General features: G+C 41.1%; 1 protein-coding gene across 15 annotated transcripts in view; it reads left to right on the top strand.

Moving 5' to 3' along the window:
• Positions 1-20,526, top strand: part of NCOR1 (nuclear receptor corepressor 1) — a 149,383-nt gene that overhangs the window by 82,301 nt on the left and 46,556 nt on the right. For 10 of the 15 annotated variants that reach the window (XM_060082958.1, XM_060082960.1, XM_060082966.1 and 7 more), the window contains 6 exons: positions 375-502; positions 3,065-3,282; positions 5,207-5,269; positions 7,086-7,225; positions 9,968-10,094; positions 17,942-18,488. In XM_060082958.1, coding sequence (XP_059938941.1) covers positions 375-502; positions 3,065-3,282; positions 5,207-5,269; positions 7,086-7,225; positions 9,968-10,094; positions 17,942-18,488 — 1,223 coding nt within the window. The remainder of the gene's footprint in view (positions 1-374; positions 503-3,064; positions 3,283-5,206; positions 5,270-7,085; positions 7,226-9,967; positions 10,095-17,941; positions 18,489-20,526) is intronic. The other 5 variants (XM_060082968.1, XM_060082967.1, XM_060082965.1 and 2 more) reach the window with 3 other exon arrangements.

The following is a 20,526-nucleotide window of genomic DNA, read 5'->3' as shown; positions in this document are numbered from 1 at the left end:
AGGGGGATGGTTTGACAAATTATCAAATTTCAAGTAGAATTGAAATGTGTAAGTGACAGATTAGATGTGGGAATTACAAAAAGAGAGTACCAACCTCAGATTTCTAAATGGAATCTTAACATTGTCACCTGTCTGATGGATCCAGACACTGTGAACATTTGTGTGTGTTTATATGTGTGTGTGACCTTTGAAGCAATACATATAGACTACATTAAAGAGCATTAGACTCATTTTTAATACATGACCCCTAGTTACATTGTAGATGGTGAATAAGTTAATCATAAATTTGTTGCATAGATATTTATTATTCATCATTATGATTTGAGGAGCTGTTTGTTTTACTTTCCAATTTTACAAATGATGGTTCATTCTAGCAGCAAATTGCCCGACCCTCACAAGAAGAAAAAGTAGAAGAAAAAGAAGAAGATAAAGCAGAAAAAACAGAAAAAAAAGAGGAGGAAAAGAAAGATGAAGAAGAAAAAGATGAAAAGGAGGACTCTAAGTGAGTTAAATAGTTAAATGTTGTAGTTATTTTTAAATAATGAGATTGAATCTATTGAAGGTATAAAATTTTAGATAAAAGAATCAATGGGATGTGTGCTTTGATCACCTAATAGTTGTTTGACATAATTAAGGAGTGGAATATTCCAGTAAGTATAACTTTTGGCTTGATGGACTTATTTGCCAGACATGACATACTCTGTTTCAGAAGGGATGAGCTACAATAATATACACCATCACTGAGATACACTGAGTATAATTTAATCTTTGATTTGGAAGAACCTCAGGATCTTTTGTTTTGAACCTCAGGTAGTGTACATTAGTGTAAAAATGCTGCTGAATGGTTTTCATTTATATAACACCTTCTATTCCAGCTTTATGGATTTTATTTTTCATATAAAATAGACTTCCTTTTTTTTAAAATTTATTTTTGGCTGCATTGGGTCTTAGTTGGTGTGTGCGGACTTTCTCTAGTTGTGGCGAGTGGGGGCTAGCTACTCTTCCTTTTCGGTGTGCGGGCTTCTCATTGTGGTGGCTTCTCTTATTGCACAGCATGGGCTCTAGGCGCGTGGGCTTCAGTAGTTGTGGCATGTGGGCTCAGTAGTTGTGGCTTGCGGGCTGTAGAGCGCAGGCTTAGTAGTTGTGGCACACGGGCTTACTTGCTCTGCGGCATGTGGGATCTTCCGGGAGCAGGGCTCAAACCTGTGTCCCCTGCATTGACAGGTGAATTCTTAACCACTGTGCCACCAGGGAAGTCCAGATTTCCTGGTTTGTTTGTGGTTGCTGTTGCTGTTTTCCTCATTATACAAATAATTCTTGTTCCTTACAGCAAATCAGGAAGAGAGAGCAAAATAGAAAGAAAATTAACCTGTGATTCTGCCACTCAGAGACAGCTATCGTTGACATCTTTGTGTACATGTTTTGGCAGGGTTGGGTGCGGAGAGGCCCTTAGCAGCTGGTTTGTTTGTTTTTCCTCCAAGGATCAGCTTTATTGAGGCATAATTTTGCATAGACTAAATTTCACCAGTTTTTAAGGGTATACGTTGATATATTTTGACAGTTATATGCACTGGTGTACCTGTTGCCGCACTCATGACTCAGAACGTTTCCATCACCCCAAGAAAGTTCCCCTATGCTCCTTTGCAGTAGTTTCCCTCCCCCCAATTCCCAGCCCCTGGTAACTACTAATTTGTTTTGCCTTTCCTATAATTTCATATAAATGGAATCGTACAGTATGCAATCTCCTGTTGTGTGGCTGCTTTTACTTAATAAGTGTGAGATCCATACAGGTTGTTGCTTGTGTTAGTAGTTTGTTTCTTTTTAATATTTATTGTTATTTCTATAATCCTCTTGGAAATACTGAAGGTTTATCTAATTTTGTGGCAGCTAAAGCAGCCTAAATCTCTTGCCATGTTTTTTAAAGAGTTAGATACTCATGCCATTCTAATTTGTGCTTTAGGAAGATGCTATCTATAAAAAAAAATTTTTTTTTTTTAGTTATTCAGGTAAAACATTTATCCTCCCACGTGATCAGTGGTTCTGCTCATATGTTACTGCCATATCTTGTTTTTACTTTGTTCTTAAAATCCCTAGTTTATTTAACAAGTGCTCATTTATTACTGCTGTGAGCTAGGTCTTATGGAGGATGCAGAAATACGTAAGATACGTACTCTTCCCAGGTAGTTTATGATCTAGTAGGAAAAATTAGGCAGGATACAAGTACTCTTTAAGGAAAAGAAAAAAGCCTGGAAGGAATGAGCAGAATCAATAAAGTGTGCTGGGAGATTGAGAAGAGGTTGAGGTTTCCTTCTGCCTGGATAGTTCGGAGGACTTCTTGCAGGAGCTAGTGGTCACTGTGGGTAGAACAGAGGGAGTGGTGTGAATGGACAGGCCTCTTTGGGAAATGGCAGATAGTGGTTTCATTGGATTTGAACGTAGGACGCCTCAAGGAGAAAAGCGGAAGGAGGTTGGGGTTCAGTTAGGTCAAGCCTTAATGAAAGCTAAAGCGTAACCTCCACTCAGGAGGCTGCATGGCTCTGTTTGGGAATAGGTAGGATTAGAATGGAGGAAATGGTTTATTGCCAAAGCTGTTGTGCTAGAATATGGGTCCATGAGCAGTATAGAATGGATGGGGATGCAGAAGTCAGGAAGGCTGTGCTCTGAACACGTGCAGAGGTAACAGAGATAGAGGTGGTGGAATTGGTGGGAGAAACATCAGTGAGAGGAAAGCACCAAAACGAGGCACTAGTTCACATACAAGTAACGAACAGGGGGAAGAGCTGAAGGTGAAGTCAGATCTGTAAACGGAGTGATCGTGAGCATGCTGGTACTGTTAACAGCTGCTGGTCTGGGGGCCAGGGAGCAGGAAGCAGGGTGGGGAGGGCGAGCGTGTTTTGGGGCGGGTTGAGTTTGTATTGATGGGAAGCCCAAGCGGTTATTCCAAGTAACTGGGAGGTTGGGTAGTTTTATTCAATTTCTATTTAAAGAATTTTCAAGGCTGTAATCTTTTTGGTGTATGTATACTTTTAAATCACACAAAACGTTCTTTTGCTGTTGTTTCTAGAGAAAACACCAAGGAAAAGGATAAGACAGAAAGTACGACAGAAGAAACTGAGGAGAGAGAGCAGGCCACGCCCCGGGGCCGAAAGACTGCCAACAGTCAGGGCCGCCGAAAGGGCCGGGTCACCAGGTCCATGACCAGTGAGGCCGCGGCTGCCAGCGCTGCGGCTGCTGCAGCCACCGAGGAGCCCCCCCCACCTCTGCCACCGCCACCAGAACCCAGTGAGTGGACGAGATTGGAGCGAACGGGCCAGAATTTTGTTTGGGATTCTGTTTCAGTGCTGGGGTGAGGCAGGAGGGACCTCTGATATTGATGGCCTAGAAATGCTGATCTGAAATTCTGGCCTTTAAATTTTTTTTTTAATGAATTTATGTATTTTATTTATTTTTGGCTGCGTTGGGTCTTCGTTGTTGCACGCAGGCTTTCTCTAGTTGTGGCGAGCAGGGGCTACCCTTTGTTGCGGTGCGCGGGCTTCTCATTGCGGTGGCTTCTCTCGTTGCGGAGCACGGGCTCTAGGCTCACGGGCTTCAGTAGTTGTGGTGCGTGGGCTTCAGTAGTTGTGGCTCGTGGGCTCTAGGGCGCAGGCTCAGTAGTTGCGGCGCACGGGCTTAGTTGCTCTGCAGCATGTGGGATCTTCCTGGACCAGGGCTTGAGCCCATGTCCCCTGCATTGGCAGGCTGATTCTCAACCACTGCACCACCAGGGAAGCCCTAAATTTGTTAGACTTTAATATCAAAGTCTTTCGAAAAAGAACATAAGGCCCAGCCTTACTACCTAATACAGCTGTTTTTCTTTTTCCTCTCTTGTAATCCTAGTGTGTGTGCCACCTTGTTTCCTGATGTTCTAACTGGGCACATGTCCTGAATGTTTTCTACTTTCTAACTGATCTTCATTTTCACTTTCAATGGCCGTGAGATGTTGGCCATCTCCTCCCGCCTTTAAAACTAATATGGATAGCACTTTAATGAAAAAAAAAAATCTTTATTCACATAGCATTTTCTTTCTGTTAAATTAGTTTTCATGGAAATAAATTCTTAGACAAGGCAATACTGGGTCTAAGAGTACACGCATTTTTCTCTTTCTTATTAAGGACCGTCTTCATTAGTTTATAATGGGATCATATTAATGATGAGTACCATCATTGGTGGTTCAGTGGTACCAAGTTTATCATAACATGAAGTATGAAAGAAATCGCAAGTTTTGGAAATAACAGGAATGAAGTGAAGGAAACAGTTGGACAAGCAGATGAGGGCAGATCATGGTGGGCTTTGTTTGAACTATATCCTGCTTTGCTTACAAAGTAGGGAGCCTACAGAGGTTTTTAAACAGAGGAGTGTTGTGATTAGATTGGTGTCTTAGATAACTCTGGTGACAGTGTGGAGGAGGAGGTATGTTTGGGGTAAGGGCTGGAGGCTGAGGGACCAGCTAGAAGGGCATCATTATGCATTCAGTGGTCCAGGCAGCGAGGGGGTGTATTCAGGAGACCAGAATTGACATACATCATTGCATGTGAGTGGTAGATGGATGGAAAGATTTAAAAATTAGTCTAAGGCTTCAAAAATTAGTCTGAAGATCCTGATAATAATTGGAGTGACTGGGTGGATGGTAGTAATGCTAATTGAGGAGAATATAGCAGGAGCTCATTTTAGGCCTGAGAGTCTCAATTTTCTAAAGTAAAGGAGGAAGTGTTCAGTTTGTGATCCATCTGTTTGGTAGATTTCAGGCACTGAGGATGAACACAGGGACTTCCAGGAGTTCAGGGGAGATGGGGGTTCAGAGAACAAGAGAGGACTGTGCCTGCCTGGGCAGGAAGCAGAAGGGCGGCTGCTTCTTTTGACACTTCAGGAGAGAAGGGATGGAGCTCTAGGAAGTGGGGAGGCACCGCATTCAAACACGTGGACATGGATGGAATGTTAAAGAACGTTGAGGAAGACCATGGTGCTGAGGAGTGTGGGGTTTTCCCCTCTATTACAGTAGAGGAGAGGCTGATACCATCCTATTTCCATAGTCTCTTTCACCTAATGCTTTAAAGTGGCTTTATGTCAGGTAAATATTTAGGCTATAGATTGTACGGTTGGTGCCATATAATCTATGAATGAAGGACTTCATTTTTCTCTGGCTTATTGGGTTCTGTCTTTATTTCAGTTTCTACAGAACCTGTAGAAACCTCTCGATGGACAGAAGAAGAAATGGAAGTTGCTAAAAAAGGTAAATGATAGTAGTTCAGGTTCTTCAGGTTTGTTTTTCTTTGTTTGTTTATTTTTAGGGTTATTGGTAATGAGTGAGATGGAACTAATTTCTTTTTAATTGAAAAAAAAAGTTTGTTCTTCCACAATGGTAAGTAGAATTTAGAAGTACACTTAAGAGTTCTTTTTGATGGTGTGGTGCCCTGTAAGGTGCCCCAGTGTGCCTTGTTTAAGAGGCCCACTTCTGAGGAATTTTTCTCTCTCATTTTGTTTTGAATGTCTTATTAGAGAGCAAGTAAGCTACTTTCAGTTTTCCAGAATAGTTGTGATTAAATGCTATTAAAATTTCGGAAGGTATTTGATATAAAAAGTCTCTTATTTAAAAGTTGCATTTGATAGAATGATAAATACTTTCTCAGTTTGCATTTAGTAAGGCTAAGTTTGATTATAAAATGATTCAGAGGAGAGAGCATGGACTTTGTAGACAGACAGATGAAGGTTTGAATTCTGCTTCTGACACTTTCCTAGCTGTGTGGCCTTCATCTTACTCTGGAACTTTACGGATCTTGTGTTCTTCTGTTGTTTCTTATAAATGTCATACAGTTTGAGATTGAACTAAAATTTCTAAAAGGATAGATAATTGGTTTATATATAAAAAATTATTTTTTAAGTAAGCTAATTTTGAGAAAGATTAGCCAGCTCTTTTGGGGGTTAAGGATTTACCTTGTAGTTCTAAAGAGAAATTATTGCAAATAGCTTGAACTTTTAGTGACACATTTCAGATTTATTTTCTGTTTAGCTGGTAATGAGTAATGCATTTAAGAATCATATAAAACAACCTTAGCAAAAATACAGCAGTTTAGAGTGTCCTGTCTTCAAAAGAGTTTTGTTTGAAGTTTATTGCCATGGTTAGCACATCTGTGACTGTCATGCTTCCATGTATTACTGTCATCTGACCGTCACAGCGTCACAGTGGAGTAGGTAGGTGTCAGCTCTGCCACAGTGTGCTTTTGTCAGGTGCACGTCCTAGCACGTAGTCGACTGCTCAGGCACCACTCCTTCCAGCTTTTAGTCATATGTCAACAGGATCTGGAGATGATCTTCCAGTTATCATTGTTAAGGAAGCTACTGGTGTTAACCTTGGGAAATTGATGTTTTCCCATGAATTAATGAATTTGTACTAGCAATTCCTGCTTGGACACATCTATGTCTAAAATATCTCTCTGTATTTATGCATTTATATATCCATACTCGTTGCACATACGTATCTGTGTGCATACGTGCATCATTTGGAAGAAATGTCAGATTGCGTAGGTTCCTGTGATGTATTGTATTACAACAGGTCTAAAAGAAAAAAAAACTGGTTAATATTTTTGAGGGCGTCCTTGATTGGGAATGGACTGAAGACATGCTGATTATAAATGGAACCTTAAGTATATCTTTACTTTGTGTTAATCACTTACGTTTGATTACGTTATTAACTTTGTATTGATACACTGTTTCCAAAGATTGAGAAGGACAGTCCCTCAGTTTACAGTGTTTGGGCTCTTACTGTGTGTCCAGCATTGTCCTAGTCCTCTGGGAGATATATAACAGGGATACGGTTGAGTCCTCCCATTAATGAGCATGTTTTAACTTTGGGTAGAAAAATAGAGCTGTGAATGAGTTTTGTGTGAATCACATTTCAGCAAGCATTGAAGTATGTCAATAAATAATTGAAAAAACACTTTTAGTGTTAATGATTGTGGATGCAGTGGATTAAGTTGATTTTATCATTTTTCTTGTTTGCTTTATCAGGTGACTACTCAGTTAATGTTTGGTCTGTTTTTAAAATACAGGTCTAGTAGAACATGGTCGTAACTGGGCAGCAATTGCCAAAATGGTGGGAACTAAAAGTGAAGCCCAATGTAAAAACTTCTATTTTAACTATAAGAGGCGACACAATCTTGACAACCTCTTGCAGCAGCATAAACAGAAAGTGAGTATATCAGGGGTGGTGAGTCTTCTACTTACTGTTTTTTACTTAGTTTTTTTTTTTGAGCTTCAGAGATTGGCTTTGAAGGAAACTTCTTTGTATCTTGTATTTTTTTTTTTTTTAACATCTTTACTGGAGTATAATTGCTTTACAGTGTTGTGTTAGTTTCTCCAAGCAGTTGCAGCTTTGTTTTGTAAATGGCAATTTCACTTAAGAATGCCCTTAATGTAGCAACTAAAAATTGGCTTTGGTAAACCTTGAGCCTTACACACACATCTGTTTGACGGTGGGAGGGTGCACAGAGCCCTCTGCTCGGTCCTGGTGAGCAGCGGGTCTCAAGGGAAGGCACACTTGTGTCGTTTGAGTTCCAAGCTGAACTAGCCCCACCTTTTCCATGGAATGTTATTTTTAATTAAAAGAATGCCAAAACAGATATGGTTTTTCAGACCTGAATATTTTGCAGACATCTTCTTGAAAATGAATGAGCCTGTCTTGAAAGAAAACAACCATTAGTATTTGTTGCCACTTTTAAATTTCCAGCTTTCAGGCAAAAATTAGAATTTTGGAAAGTGTATCTCTCACCGTGAGCTTAATTAACATCTTCACAATACTCAGATTTTTCTGATGAGATTAGTGGTAATAATAACTAATGTGAGTGATATTTTGATATATAATGAAATGTATCCAAATTTTAAAAATCTCTAACTCATTTTCCAAGTGACCAACTCATGATGTCACAATGTATGTTGTGTATGGATAAAAGATTTATAAAATGTTCTTTAATACACCAAAGTACAAGATAGAGGAATGCATTTTATTTTATTTTATTTTATTATGTTTTTTTTTTTTTTTTGCGGTACGTGGGCCTGCTCACTGTTGTGGCCTCTCCCGCTGTGGAGCACAGGCTCCGGACGTGCAGGCTCAGCGTCCATGGCTCACGGGCCCAGCCGCTCTGCGGCATGTGGGATCCTCCCAGACCGGGACACAAACCCGTGTCCCCTGCATCGGCAGGCAGACTCTCAACCACTGCGCCACCAGGAAAGTCCAGGAATGCATTTTAATAGAGTACCAAAAATGTATCGATACGTTTCAGATTTCATGTTGCAACTAACCGTGGGTAGAGCATTTTATCCTTTTTAAAAAGATTTCAGGAAAAAATGACAAAATGTCTAATACCTGTTAAAACTCAGTGGAAGATTTATAGGTGTTACATTTCCGTTTAAAACGAATACTCTCATATAATGAAGAAGGGGTCTGGAGGTACAGTAGCTCACTGCGTGTGAAGAGAGGGATGTCACAGTCATGGTAAGTTGCTGTCTCTTCTGCAGCCGTCCAGGACAGCGCCCCGCAGAATGGGTGGATGCTGCCAGAGGAGGGTACAGGTTGGGCACTGAGAAAACCCATAGAGTAGCTATTAGCTAATGCTCAAAAATAGAGCATTCATGGAACCTTCTGAAGGCTTCTTAGAAAATGTAGCCAGAGGAGTCTTCCCTTGTGTTCTTGCTCAGAACATAAGGATGGATTTTTTTTTGGTCTTCAGAATTTCATCTAGTTCTATTACTCTGATGTCAGAAAATGGATTTTTCTCTTGACTTAATTAATGCTTTAGGTTGGATCCTAAATAGCATATTCATATCTAAACTAATAATAAGAAGAAATAAGAATAAGAATATTGGTAATTTTTCACAGTTGGTGTGTGGTAATAGGAATCTGTTACCTGTTACCTCTGAGGAATCTCTACCTGGGAGAGGCTGGCAGCTGATGCCTGGTGGTGTGCAGGGTCTGTAGGAGGCACAGAACAGAGGACTGCCAGGGCCGGGACCCTATAGATAGTACAGTAAATGGCTAATGTCTTACATTTATGTACATAGACACATACACTTACAGACAAGTGACCCCAGTAGAAGAATGAACAATTTTACGTAAACATGTAGTTTGCAGAAGGGAAAATCCTATTTAAAAAAAAAAAAGGAATTTGTTCTCATTAATAGTAAAAGAAATTCAGTAACAACAACTATGAGTTGTTGCCTATGAAATCATATAATTCTTAATGGTAGTGAAGGAAGGCTATTGCAGCATTATTAACAACCTAAATGACTTGAAATAGGAAAATTTGAAATATATATTGGTAGAGTGTTTTAATGGAATCATTAATAAAAGTAGTAACCTTGAAGCACTTGTAAAGTAGGTGTGTGTGTAGTTCATGATTATATTGTTAAAAAAAAAGGTAGGATATATAACTACATAGGGCCATCCTGTTTTGTTTACATGTGTACATAAACATTTATACACATGTATACGCATGTAAAAGACTGAAAGGAAATGCAGCAGTATACTTAGAATCTCTAGCTGCTAGAATTAAGAGCAGTTCTTATTTTTCTTAACATAATTTTCTGTCTTCCACATTCCAACACGTTATTTTTATTAGAAAATAAATATATGAAAATAAAAAGCAGGAGTTTTGTGGGGTTTGGCTATTTGTACACGTATAGTGATGAGTAGTTCCAAAAACGGCTCGGATGTAACTTTTGATCAGTTTGATGAAAGCCATCCATCCACCTGCACAAAAGGCCCGTTAGTGGATCCCTGAGGTGACTGCACTCCAGCCAGAGTGCTTGTTGGACACGCAGCCTGCTGGTCTGGTGTGTGCGTGCCAGTGTTCTGCCTCACCTCAGGTGTGAGAAGGTTTGTTTCTTTCCTTTTAATTATTTAAATCCCAAATAGCAATATTTTTTACTCCTTTAGGCCTCACGGAAGCCTCGTGAAGAGCGAGATGTGTCTCAGTGTGAAAGTGTAGCTTCCACCGTTTCTGCTCAGGAGGACGAGGACATCGAAGCCTCCAACGAAGAGGAAAATCCCGAGGACAGTGAAGGTATCGCAGATCTTCCATCTGGTTGTGGCTTCTGCTGGCTCAGATGCGTGACGTGTACCTTAGTCATTTGACTATCTAGGAATTGCTTCATTAAGGAAACGTGTACACAATGCATTTATTCGTTCACTCAGCACATATTTATTTATGTAGGTCCTAAGAAGGCCCAGGTGCTACACCCAAAAGATATTGAAGATGGTGGTCCTGCCTCAGACACTAAGTGCCGACATCAATAAAATGTCTGTGTGTCTGGATCGTTGCCACACGTATTGGTTCAGTCGGTATCATCAGTTACATTTCCCTCTTTATTCCATTGAGCTTGATTTATTTCAGTGTTTGCAAAGCTTACACATGTCATACTGATGTTTTCACGTAAAAAGTATTAATGACCCAGAGGCACTGGCAGAAAAAAATGTCAGCCCAAAAAACTTAATAAAATCCTTTTCATGACTTGAACAAATTAATGACAACTTCCTGAAAAAGTAAATATTTTCTTGATTTTTTTCCTAATTAAAAAAGTTACCTAATTTATTTCCGTTTACATTACTTTCAAAGTTTCCTTGGATTTCTTTTGAAAACTGTCCTCTTCTGAAGTGGGGATTTTCACAGTGATTTCAGTAGCTCTTTATATATTATATCTTAAACATGTTCATGTTTTTATGTATGCAAATATTCCCTCCATCTCATTTGCTTTTTGTTTTGTTTTATCTTTAAATTACCAGAGTTTAATCTTTTCAGGTAATTAGAGCTGTTTACATTTGCCTTTGTAGGCTCTTATATTTTAAGTTTACGAGGTTCTACACCTTCCAGGAGTTTTACGTTTTGTTTCATTATTTTTTTCCTACAAGTTGTCGTTACTGGGTTTTCAACTTAAAATTTGTCTTGAAATGGGTTTTGGCTTTGAACAGTAAATTTTATTCTGTGAGGTTTTGTGAAAAATGAGGTAGCTGTTACAAAAGTAAAGAGACTGTTGGAGCAGGCTCACCCTGGGGTAGAATGAGGGTCCTGCAGACAGTTGGCGGGGAAGGTGTGTCTGGCACTTTGAAAGAGGTCCTCAGAGTTTGTTAATTTTCATAGGTTTGTAGCTGGTAGCCAGTATTCCCTAGGTCATAAGTGTACGTGAAGCCTGTATTTCGCAGACTGGGCGGCTTAAACAATAGAAATTTATCGTTTGGATCAGGGCCCCACCCTTATGACCTCATTTACCTTCATTACCTCCTTCAGGTCATTATCTCCAAATACAGTCACAGTGAGGGTTAGGGCTTTAACATAAATTTTGGGGGCAGTGGGGACACAATTCAGTTCCTAAAAAGGGCCAAGCCTATTTGTCATATATGTGTTTATTTCAGAACAGAGAAGCCTATCCATACATGGGCTAACAGATTCCTAAAAACTGAGCACCAGAAAGTGACCTTTTTCCTTCTGTTTCCCTCCTGTTACTTTCTTCTTAGTGTGAAGCTTTTCTCAAATTGTCAAATAAGGTGATTAAGGTTAAGTGAGGTATTAAAATCATGTTTCCGTTGGCTCTAATGTGGGGTAGCATGGTCACGTCATGCCCATTTATACATATATGCTTGTCTCGTGACACCTAGAATAGTTTCCTATTAATAGGAAGTGAACTTGCCCCTAGAATTGTGGGATCTTCATTTCCTTGGACTTAATTTCATTTGGAAAGTGCCAGAGAAAAGAAAGTACAGTGCAGTGTCCACGAGCTATGCCCCGTCTCACTGCCCAGCTTCCGGAGACCCTACAGACCTCCTGTTGGTTGTGGGGTCAGGCTCTTGCCCACGGGAGAGGGGAGGCATCTGCTGAAAGCAGAGCCTCCGTGTCTGGCTTCCTGAGACACACCTCTAGCCGTGGGAGTGTCTTTTGTGACTAGATGAGTTAAATCAGAAAGACCAAAACCTTACCAGAATTTGGATGTGTTCTTGTTCTCTTGTTCTAAATCATTCCTTATGGTGTTTTGGCAGGGGAAAGAAAAAAAGGCACTCAAATTTGGCTGGTGCTTGGTGAAGCGCTGTGCCTTGGAAATATTCCTACTCTTTTGTGGCTTGGAAGAAGAAAATAACTGAAAAAGTGCTTATGTCAGATGATATCATCTGTGTAATCACTAACATGTCCTCCTGTATTTGGAAGATAAATGACTTGTTCATTTGTCCTTGGGTTTGAGGCTTTCCATCACTATATGTATAGAAATGAGGATGAAGTCAGGCTTTTTGTTCGCCTTTCAACATTTTGGTAGCATCTTTCACTAATAGTAATTGCTGCTGTATATTGAGACCTTACTACATGTGAGGTGCTCTTCTGAGCTTTTGTCTTTTGATTTTTTTATTTTTGAGACTTGAAATCTCATCTGAATCCAGGCTGATACATCTAACTGCCTATTTAACATTTCTACTTGGATACCTAAGCGTTAACATCCAAAGCCGACTTGTGTTTCCCCACCACTACAGCCTACTTTCCCTCCAGTCTCTCCCTCGGTCAGTAAATGATGCCAGCTCTCTCTCATACCCCACATGTGGGCCATCAGCGAGGGTTGTCCACTTGTCTTTAGATGCATTATTTAGACTCTCGTCACATCCCCCTCCCTCCATTGCTGCCACCCTGCTTCCGAGCCACTCTCATCTCTATTGCAGTGGCCTTTGGATTGGCCTGCTTGCTGCTGTTTGTTCCATTATATATTTTTTCCTCCAAAGAACAGCCAGAGTGAACCTTATAAAATATACATCAGATCATGTTTCTCCTGTACTCCAAATCCTCTGATACTTTTCCGCATCTCATTCAGAATCAAAGCCAGAGACCTGTGGTGACGCGTGAGGACTCCCTGCGGGAACGGGCCCTTAGGTTTCTGTGACCTCCTTGCCAGCCCCTTTCTGCCTGCTCGCTCTGTTCTTTGTTGTTGGTGTGAACTGAGAGAAAACTGACATACAACATTATATTAGTTTCAGGTTAACAACATCATTTGATATTTGTACGTATCATGAAATGATCACAAAAGTCTAGTTAACATTCATCACTGCATAGTTTTTTTCTCATCATGAGAATTTTTAATACCTACTCTTAGCAACTTCCAGGTTCATAACACAGCGTAATTAACTGTAGTTAGCATGCTGTATGTCACATCCCCAGGGCTTACTGTTTGTATAACTAGGTGCTTGTATCGCTCGCACCTTCATCCACTTTGCCCACCCCTCACCGCCTGCCTCTGACAACCACCAGTCTCTTCTCTGTGTATGCTTTTTTGTTTTTTAACATTCCACATATAGGTGAGATCATACAGTATTTGTACTTCTCTGTCTGACTTATTTCACTTAGCATAATGCCCTAAAGTTCCATCCATGTTGTCAGAAATGGCAAGATACACACAAACACACACATACACATACACACCCCACATTTTCTTTACCCTTTCATCCATTGATAGACACCTAGGTTCCTTCCATATCTTGGCTATTGTAAATAATGCTGCAATGAATGTTGGGGTGCATGTATCTTTTCAAGTTGGTGGGTTTTTTTCCTTCAGATAAATACCCAGAAATAGAATTGCTGGATCATATGGTAGTTCTATTTTTAATTTTTTGAGGCACCTCCGTACTGTTTTCCATAGTGGCTGCGCCAATTTCTATTTCCACCAACAGTGCATGAGGGTTCCTTTTCCTCTGCATTCTCACCAACCTCATTACTTCTTGTCTTTTTAACGATGGCCGTTCTTACAGGTGTGAGGTGACTGCTCCCTCTGTTTTGACCACACTGTCCTCTTTGCTGCTCCTGAGCAGACAGCCCCCACTTGAGGGGCTTTTCCACGTGCTAATCTCTCTACCTGGAATGAGCTTCCCCACTTCCTTTGGGCCTCTTGAAATGTCACATTAGCTCTCTAATGCCTCCTTACCCACTGGGCCCCAATTTTGTTCTTTATTCACTGCGTTTATTACCACCTGACATGTCATGTGTTTATGGTTTGTTGTCTGTTCCACACTAGAATTTCCGCTCCATTAGAGTAATTTCTTTTTCCCACTGAAGTGTCACCAGGACCTCAAACAGCTCCCTGCATTGCATGGTGGATGTTAGGTACATATTTACAAATTCACTCTTTCATTCATTCAGAGTTTTTTTTTTTTTTTCTTTTTGCGGTATGCGGGCCTCTCACTGTTGTGGCCTCTCCCGTTGCGGAGCACAGGCTCCGGATGCGCAGGCCCAGCGGCCATGGCTCACGGGCCCAGCCGCTCCGCGGCATATGGGATCCTCCCAGACCGGGGCACGAACCCGTATCCCCTGCATCGGCAGGTGGACTCTCAACCACTGCGCCACCAGGGAGGCCCATTCAGAGTTTTTAAATACTATGTTATGCATGAAAAGTATCCTTTCCCATATGGTCATTTAAGTTTTTATTTTTACTGTTTTTTATGTAAAAATAATACGTTTATGGCTTCAGAGTTTACTGTTTTCTGTTTTTATTTTGTTTTGTTTTGTTTTTGCAGTATGTAGGCCTCTCACTGTTGTGGCCTCTCCCATTGCGGAGCACAGGCTCCGGACGCACAGGCTCAGCGGCCATGGCTCACGGGCCCAGCCGCTCCACGGCATGTGGGATCTTCCCGGACTGGGGCACGAACCCGTGTCCCTTCCATCGGCAGGCGGACTCTCAACCACTGCGCCACCAGGGAAGCCCCAGAGTTTCCTGTTTTGCTTCAAATATTTCTCCATACCTCCTGAGGTTATTTGTATCTTGTACTAAATTATCTTCTTAGAATTTTAAAAATCTTTATTCCATTTGGAATTATTTTTCTGCATAGTGTAGTTTTTCTTCCAGACAGAGAACCAATTCTGAGAAAGCTAGCTTATTAAATATCATCCTTTACTCAATGATTTAAAGTATCACCTTTGGCATACATTAACTTCTCACATACTTTAGGAGCTATCCCTAGACATTATCTTCTGTACCACTGATTTATTTTGTCTGTCTCTTTGGCAGTTCCCAACACATTGGTAATACATTGGCTTCATAGTAAGTTTAAGAATCTGGAGAGGCAAGTCTCTCTCACGCTAATGCTTTTTCTAATTTTCTTGGATTTTCTCAGGGACTTATTTTTTCATATAAATTATAAATTGGTCTATGTAGTTTAAGAAGTTTTCTTACAAACCGCTGGGATTCTCATTGGAGATATGTGTATTAATTTTAGGGAGATTTAAAGCTTTATGTTGTCTTCTAGTCTATTTTAAGAAAATAATTGAAAACTTAATGTTGAAGTGAACATCTCTGTGTAACTATTTATAGCAGTGTCAAGTTGGAAGTAGCCCAAGGATCCACTAATAGAGGAAAGGTGAAGTAAATTTAAAGACACATTCACAGCCGTTCATTCACTTCTTACTTCAGTAAATGTTTGAGTCTGCTCTGTGCCAGGCACTCGGCCCTGTGCTTGTCTCTAGGACTTAGCTGATAAGCAAAATATATGATCCTTGCCCTTAATGGTATTTACAGCCTAGTGGGAGCAACAGCAAGGAATCAAATAATTGTGAATAAATGTAAAATTGTAACTGTAATCAGGACATGTGCTGTAAGAGCCATAGTAGCAAAATTCAACTTTGTTAAGGAAATGATAGAAGGCTTTTTTTAAGCATGTGGTATTTGATCTAATATCCAAAGGGGGAAAAGTAGGTGAAAGCCGCTCAGAATGTATGAAGTATGTGGTAGCAGACGCATGGGGCATTCACAGAACTGGAAGAAGGCCAGTGATATGGGACACAGAGAATGCAGGGCTCGAGATGAGGCTGGACGCTCGCAGCAAGGCCACGCTCAGGAGTTTGGAACTTTATCCTAGGAGCAGTGAAGGGGAGAGAGTGTGAGTGAGTTTTGGTAAAATTTGGCTTTTAAACTCACTCTGGCCTTGTAGAGAATGGTCTGGGATGGTGGTCAGAAGAGTCGGTTTTGGAGTCAAGTGGCAGTTGTGAAGTTGAACAGAAATGGCTGGATTTGAGGGATATTTGTAGAGAGAAGATCTATGAGACTTATCGAGGCAGGATATGGGGACAAATGAGAGGAGTGTTTAAAAGGTGACTCCTAGGTTCCTGGTTTGTTTGTTGGATACTAAACACTAAAAAAGAACTTGAGTTGGGACTTGGGGAGTTGAATACCTGTCCAGAGTAGGACGTAGTGAATTTGTGATTCCTTTGAGATAATCTGGGTAAAGATGTCAAAACACATTAAAAGTATATTTATGAAATGGTACAAACGATGGGAAAGACCAGTGTTACAACGTTAAGTTAAAAAATCTATGTGAGTGCTTCCCTGGTGGCGCAGTGGTTGAGAGTCTGCCTGCCGATGCAGGGGACATGGGTTCGTGCCCCGGTCCGGGAAGATCCCACATGCTGCGGAGCAGCTGGGCCCGTGAGCCATGGCCACTGAGCCTGCGTGTCCGGAGCCTGTGCTCCGCAACGGGAGAGGCCACAACAGTGAGAGGCCCACGTACCACAAAAAAAACAAAACAAAACAAACAAACAAACAAAGATCTATATGATATTGTTCTAGAGCTTTGTTGTCTAATGTGGTAGCCACTAGACACACATGTGGCTATTGAGTTCTTGAAATGTGATTACAGTCTTCCCTCTATCTGAGGGTCCTGCAGTTCAACCAACTGTGGATGGAAAATATTCAGAAAAAAATTACAGAAAGTTCCCAAAAGCAAAATTCCAAAGTGGCAACTATTTACATAGCATTTACATTGTATTTACAGCTATTTACACAGCATTTGTATAGTATTACGTATTACAAGTAATTGTAAGTAATTTATAGATGATTTAAAGGATACGGGAGGATACTTTTGCGTAGGTTATATGCACGTGCTGCCATTTTACATCAGGTACCTGAGCATCCGTGGATTTTGGTGTCCGTGGTGGGGGCATGGGGGTTGGTCTGGAGTTAGTCCCCTGCAGACACCAGGGGACGACTGTAGTCCACATTGAGATGTGCTGAAAATGTGAAATACAATCAGATTTTGAAGACTTAGTACCAAAAAAGGTAAAACACCTTATTACTAGGTTTCTATATTGGTTACATTTAAAATGATAATATTTTGCACATACTGGGTTAAATAAGATATATTGTTTTTTTTTTTTTTTTTTTTTTTTTTTTTTTTTTTTTTTTTTTTTTTTTGCGGTATGCGGGCCTCTCACTGTTGTGGCCTCCCCCGTTGCGGAGCACAGGCTCCGGACGCGCAGGCTCCGGACGCGCAGGCTCAGCGGCCATGGCTCACAGGCCCAGCCGCTCCGCGGCATATGGGATCCTCCCAGACCGGGGCACGAACCCGTATCCCCTGCATCGGCAGGCGGACTCTCAACCACTTGCGCCACCAGGGAGGCCCCTAAGATATATTGTTGAAGTTAATTTTATCTGTCTCTCTTTTTACTTTTTTAACATGACCACCAGAAAAATTTAAATTACAGATGTAATGTGCATCATGTTACTATTGGATGGTGCTGTTCTAGTGTTAGCTTTCCTGGGTAAAAAGAAAAGCACAGAAACAGGCTGGTAGAAATAAACCAGAACATTATCATTTATGGGAATGTTTTTTGTTTAGTTTTGTTTTTCTATCTTTCTTTGTTTTTCAAATTTCATATGGATTATTTTTAGACATTAAAAGCTTTTACGCTTTCAATTTCTGAAGGCCAAGACAATTTGATGTTTCCCTTTCATACTCTACTTATGAAAAAACTTTAGTTTCCCAATAGCTGTAATACTTCAGTGAGGTCATCAAAGGAGGATAATTCATCCTAAACAAGTACTTTCAAGCATGGCTGCTGTCACCACCTGACAGGTGTTCATTATCAGATTTTTATGCTGTATCATTATCTTTAAGGTGCTGAAAATAGTTCTGATACAGAAAGTGCTCCTTCTCCTTCACCAGTTGAAGCTGTCAAGCCCGGCGAAGACAGCACTGAAAACGCGCCTCCTCGAGGGACCACGGAGCCTGCGGCCGAGCTGGAGGCCACACCCGACACCGTGCCCAGGGCCTCTCCCTCGCCGGCAGTTCCGAGCACAGAAGCAGCCGAGGATGACAGTGTGGAGACCCAGGCGAACGACAGTGTGGCAGTGGACACAGCAGAGCCGATGGACGTGGAGCACAAGGAGTGTGGGGCTGAAGGCCCTTCTGCTCTGGACCTCCCCTCGGCTGCCAAGGCTGACGCTGTGGATGTGGAAATGCCAGAAAGCAGTCCGTCCAGAGTCGAAGGGGACCCCAAAGACAGAGACCTGGAGAGAAGCAGCGAGAAGCCGGAGCCTGGAGGCGACGACCTGGGGGTGGCCCAGCAGATGAGCGCCCCGAGGCCCGAGCTCCCCTCTGACCACGACTCCAGTGCCACATGCAGTGCCGACGAGGATGTGGACGGGGAACCCGAGAGGCAGCGGTGAGGCTCCCTCCTTGACCTCCTCCTGCTCTTTACTCTGTTGGTTGCAGACTGAACCCCAGGGCGGTGCTGGCTGCTGAGGTTACTCCTGTAGAAATACTGGCAAGTGAGAGAGTCTGTCTGCTTTTATTTTTTATTTTTTAATTAATTAATTTATTTATTTATGGCACGTTGGGTCTTCGTTGCTGCCCGTGGGCTTTCTCTAGTTGCGGCGAGCGGGGGCTACTGTTGGTCGTGGTGCGTGGGCTTCTCATTACGGTGGCTTCTCTTGATGCGGAGCATGGGCTCTAGGTGCACGGGCTCAGTAGTTGTGGCTCGCGGGCTCTAGAGCACAGGCTCGGTAGTTGTGGCGCACGGGCTTAGTTGCTCTGCAGCATGTGGGATCTTCCTGGGCCAAGGCTCGAACTCGTGTCCCCTGCATTGGCAGGCAGATTCTTAACCACTGCGCCACCAGGAAAGTCCCTCTGTCTGCTTTTAGTGTTGGGTTCTGATGCTGTTCACCTGATTAAGTAACCAAAAAGAATTGTGTGATCATTATTCTTTAATGAGAAAGATTTTAATTTCTTTCTACATCACTTGTAACGTGCATGCCATATGATAGCAGAGAAGGGGCTGTCAGCTCACAGAGCTGTGGCCTGAGCTGCTTCTGTGGCAGAGCTGTGTGATGTGGTGGTGAAAGTGGAAGTGGGGGCCGCCGGCTCCAGCTTTGTCCCCAGACCGAGCAGCCTCAAGCCGGGCCTGCGGGGCCTGCACATGACAATGTGAGAGATGCTCAGGGCAAAGATGGGAACTGGAGTGAGTGTGTTAGAAAGCGTAATCAAGATTCAACTTAGTGGTCATTATATAATGATCACTTTTTTGTATCAGTTAAAACTGTAGGTTATGCATATTTGTAATTCAAAATATCAGGTACAATACAAATTACCTTGTAAGTACTTTTAGTCAAATTAATAATATGCAAATATAATCTTAATGGTTTTTATAAAAATTACTGTAAAAAATACATATTTTGCAGGAGTAGATGCCAACTTCTTTAATATATTTAATTTCCTGGGTGTTTCCTTTTCCTTGAAAGCAATGGAATCACCTAGAATCACAGTAGAATGTTGGATTGGTGCAAATTCTAGAAATGAATTAGACTAAAACGTCATTTAACCAGAAACCCAATTCAGCTCTGGTTTTTGTTTTTGTTTTTCTTTTTTTCCCCTTTTTAATAAGAAAGAGGCTCTCAGGAGATAGCCAGATTCTGCTCAGAGCTCAGCTTCCATAGTGTGTCCTGGTGTCACTGTGCTTTCAGTCCATATCCAGTATATTGTGCATCTTACATATTCTAGAATGAGACTTGGTACTAGAATAATATTGAACATAACAGTGATGGTTTCTCCAAAGAGATTTTTATATGGTAGATACTAGAATTTTAATCAACAAGAATTGAAGTAATATAGGGCTCCTACTTAACGGTTGGTTTTTCAGAAAATTGAAGATTCTAGCCCTCTTTTATTCTCATGTCACAGTAATCTAGATTTTAATTGTCCCAGGCTTTAGAGTAAACATCAATGGATTCAAGCTGTGTGGTCCCTTTTTAAGCATGCTTTATTGAAATATCTCAACTAAAATAAGAGTTACCTGTGTTTCGCACTGCTGGTTTCAGTAACTTTTTTTTTTATAATCAGTAACTTATTTATAAATTTATAAATGAAGGAAAAATTAGGATGGCAGTAATCTTACAGGAGAGGAGCATCCTAAGAGATGACCGTGACAGTAGTCGTGAAATTCTGAAATTCCTTATAAATATATAGTGGTCTCTGGATGATACTCTAAAGTTTACTTCACTTCCAAACTATCAAAATAACACTTTCAGTTGTCTTCTATATCTTTAATATTATCTTTATTCTTTGTGTAATATGTAAATTGTTTTCTTTTACCCATTCTAATTTTCTTACCAATTTATACCTTTTAAAATGTTCATCTTTCCCCAGTAACTGACAACACTGGGAAATATGATGGAGCCTGTAAGGTATTGATATAATTTCCCCAG

The sequence above is a fragment of the Mesoplodon densirostris genome, chromosome 18 (genome assembly GCF_025265405.1).
Source record: "Mesoplodon densirostris isolate mMesDen1 chromosome 18, mMesDen1 primary haplotype, whole genome shotgun sequence".
Lineage (NCBI taxonomy): Eukaryota > Metazoa > Chordata > Mammalia > Artiodactyla > Ziphiidae > Mesoplodon > Mesoplodon densirostris.
This window is presented reverse-complemented; position numbering and strand designations above follow the sequence as displayed.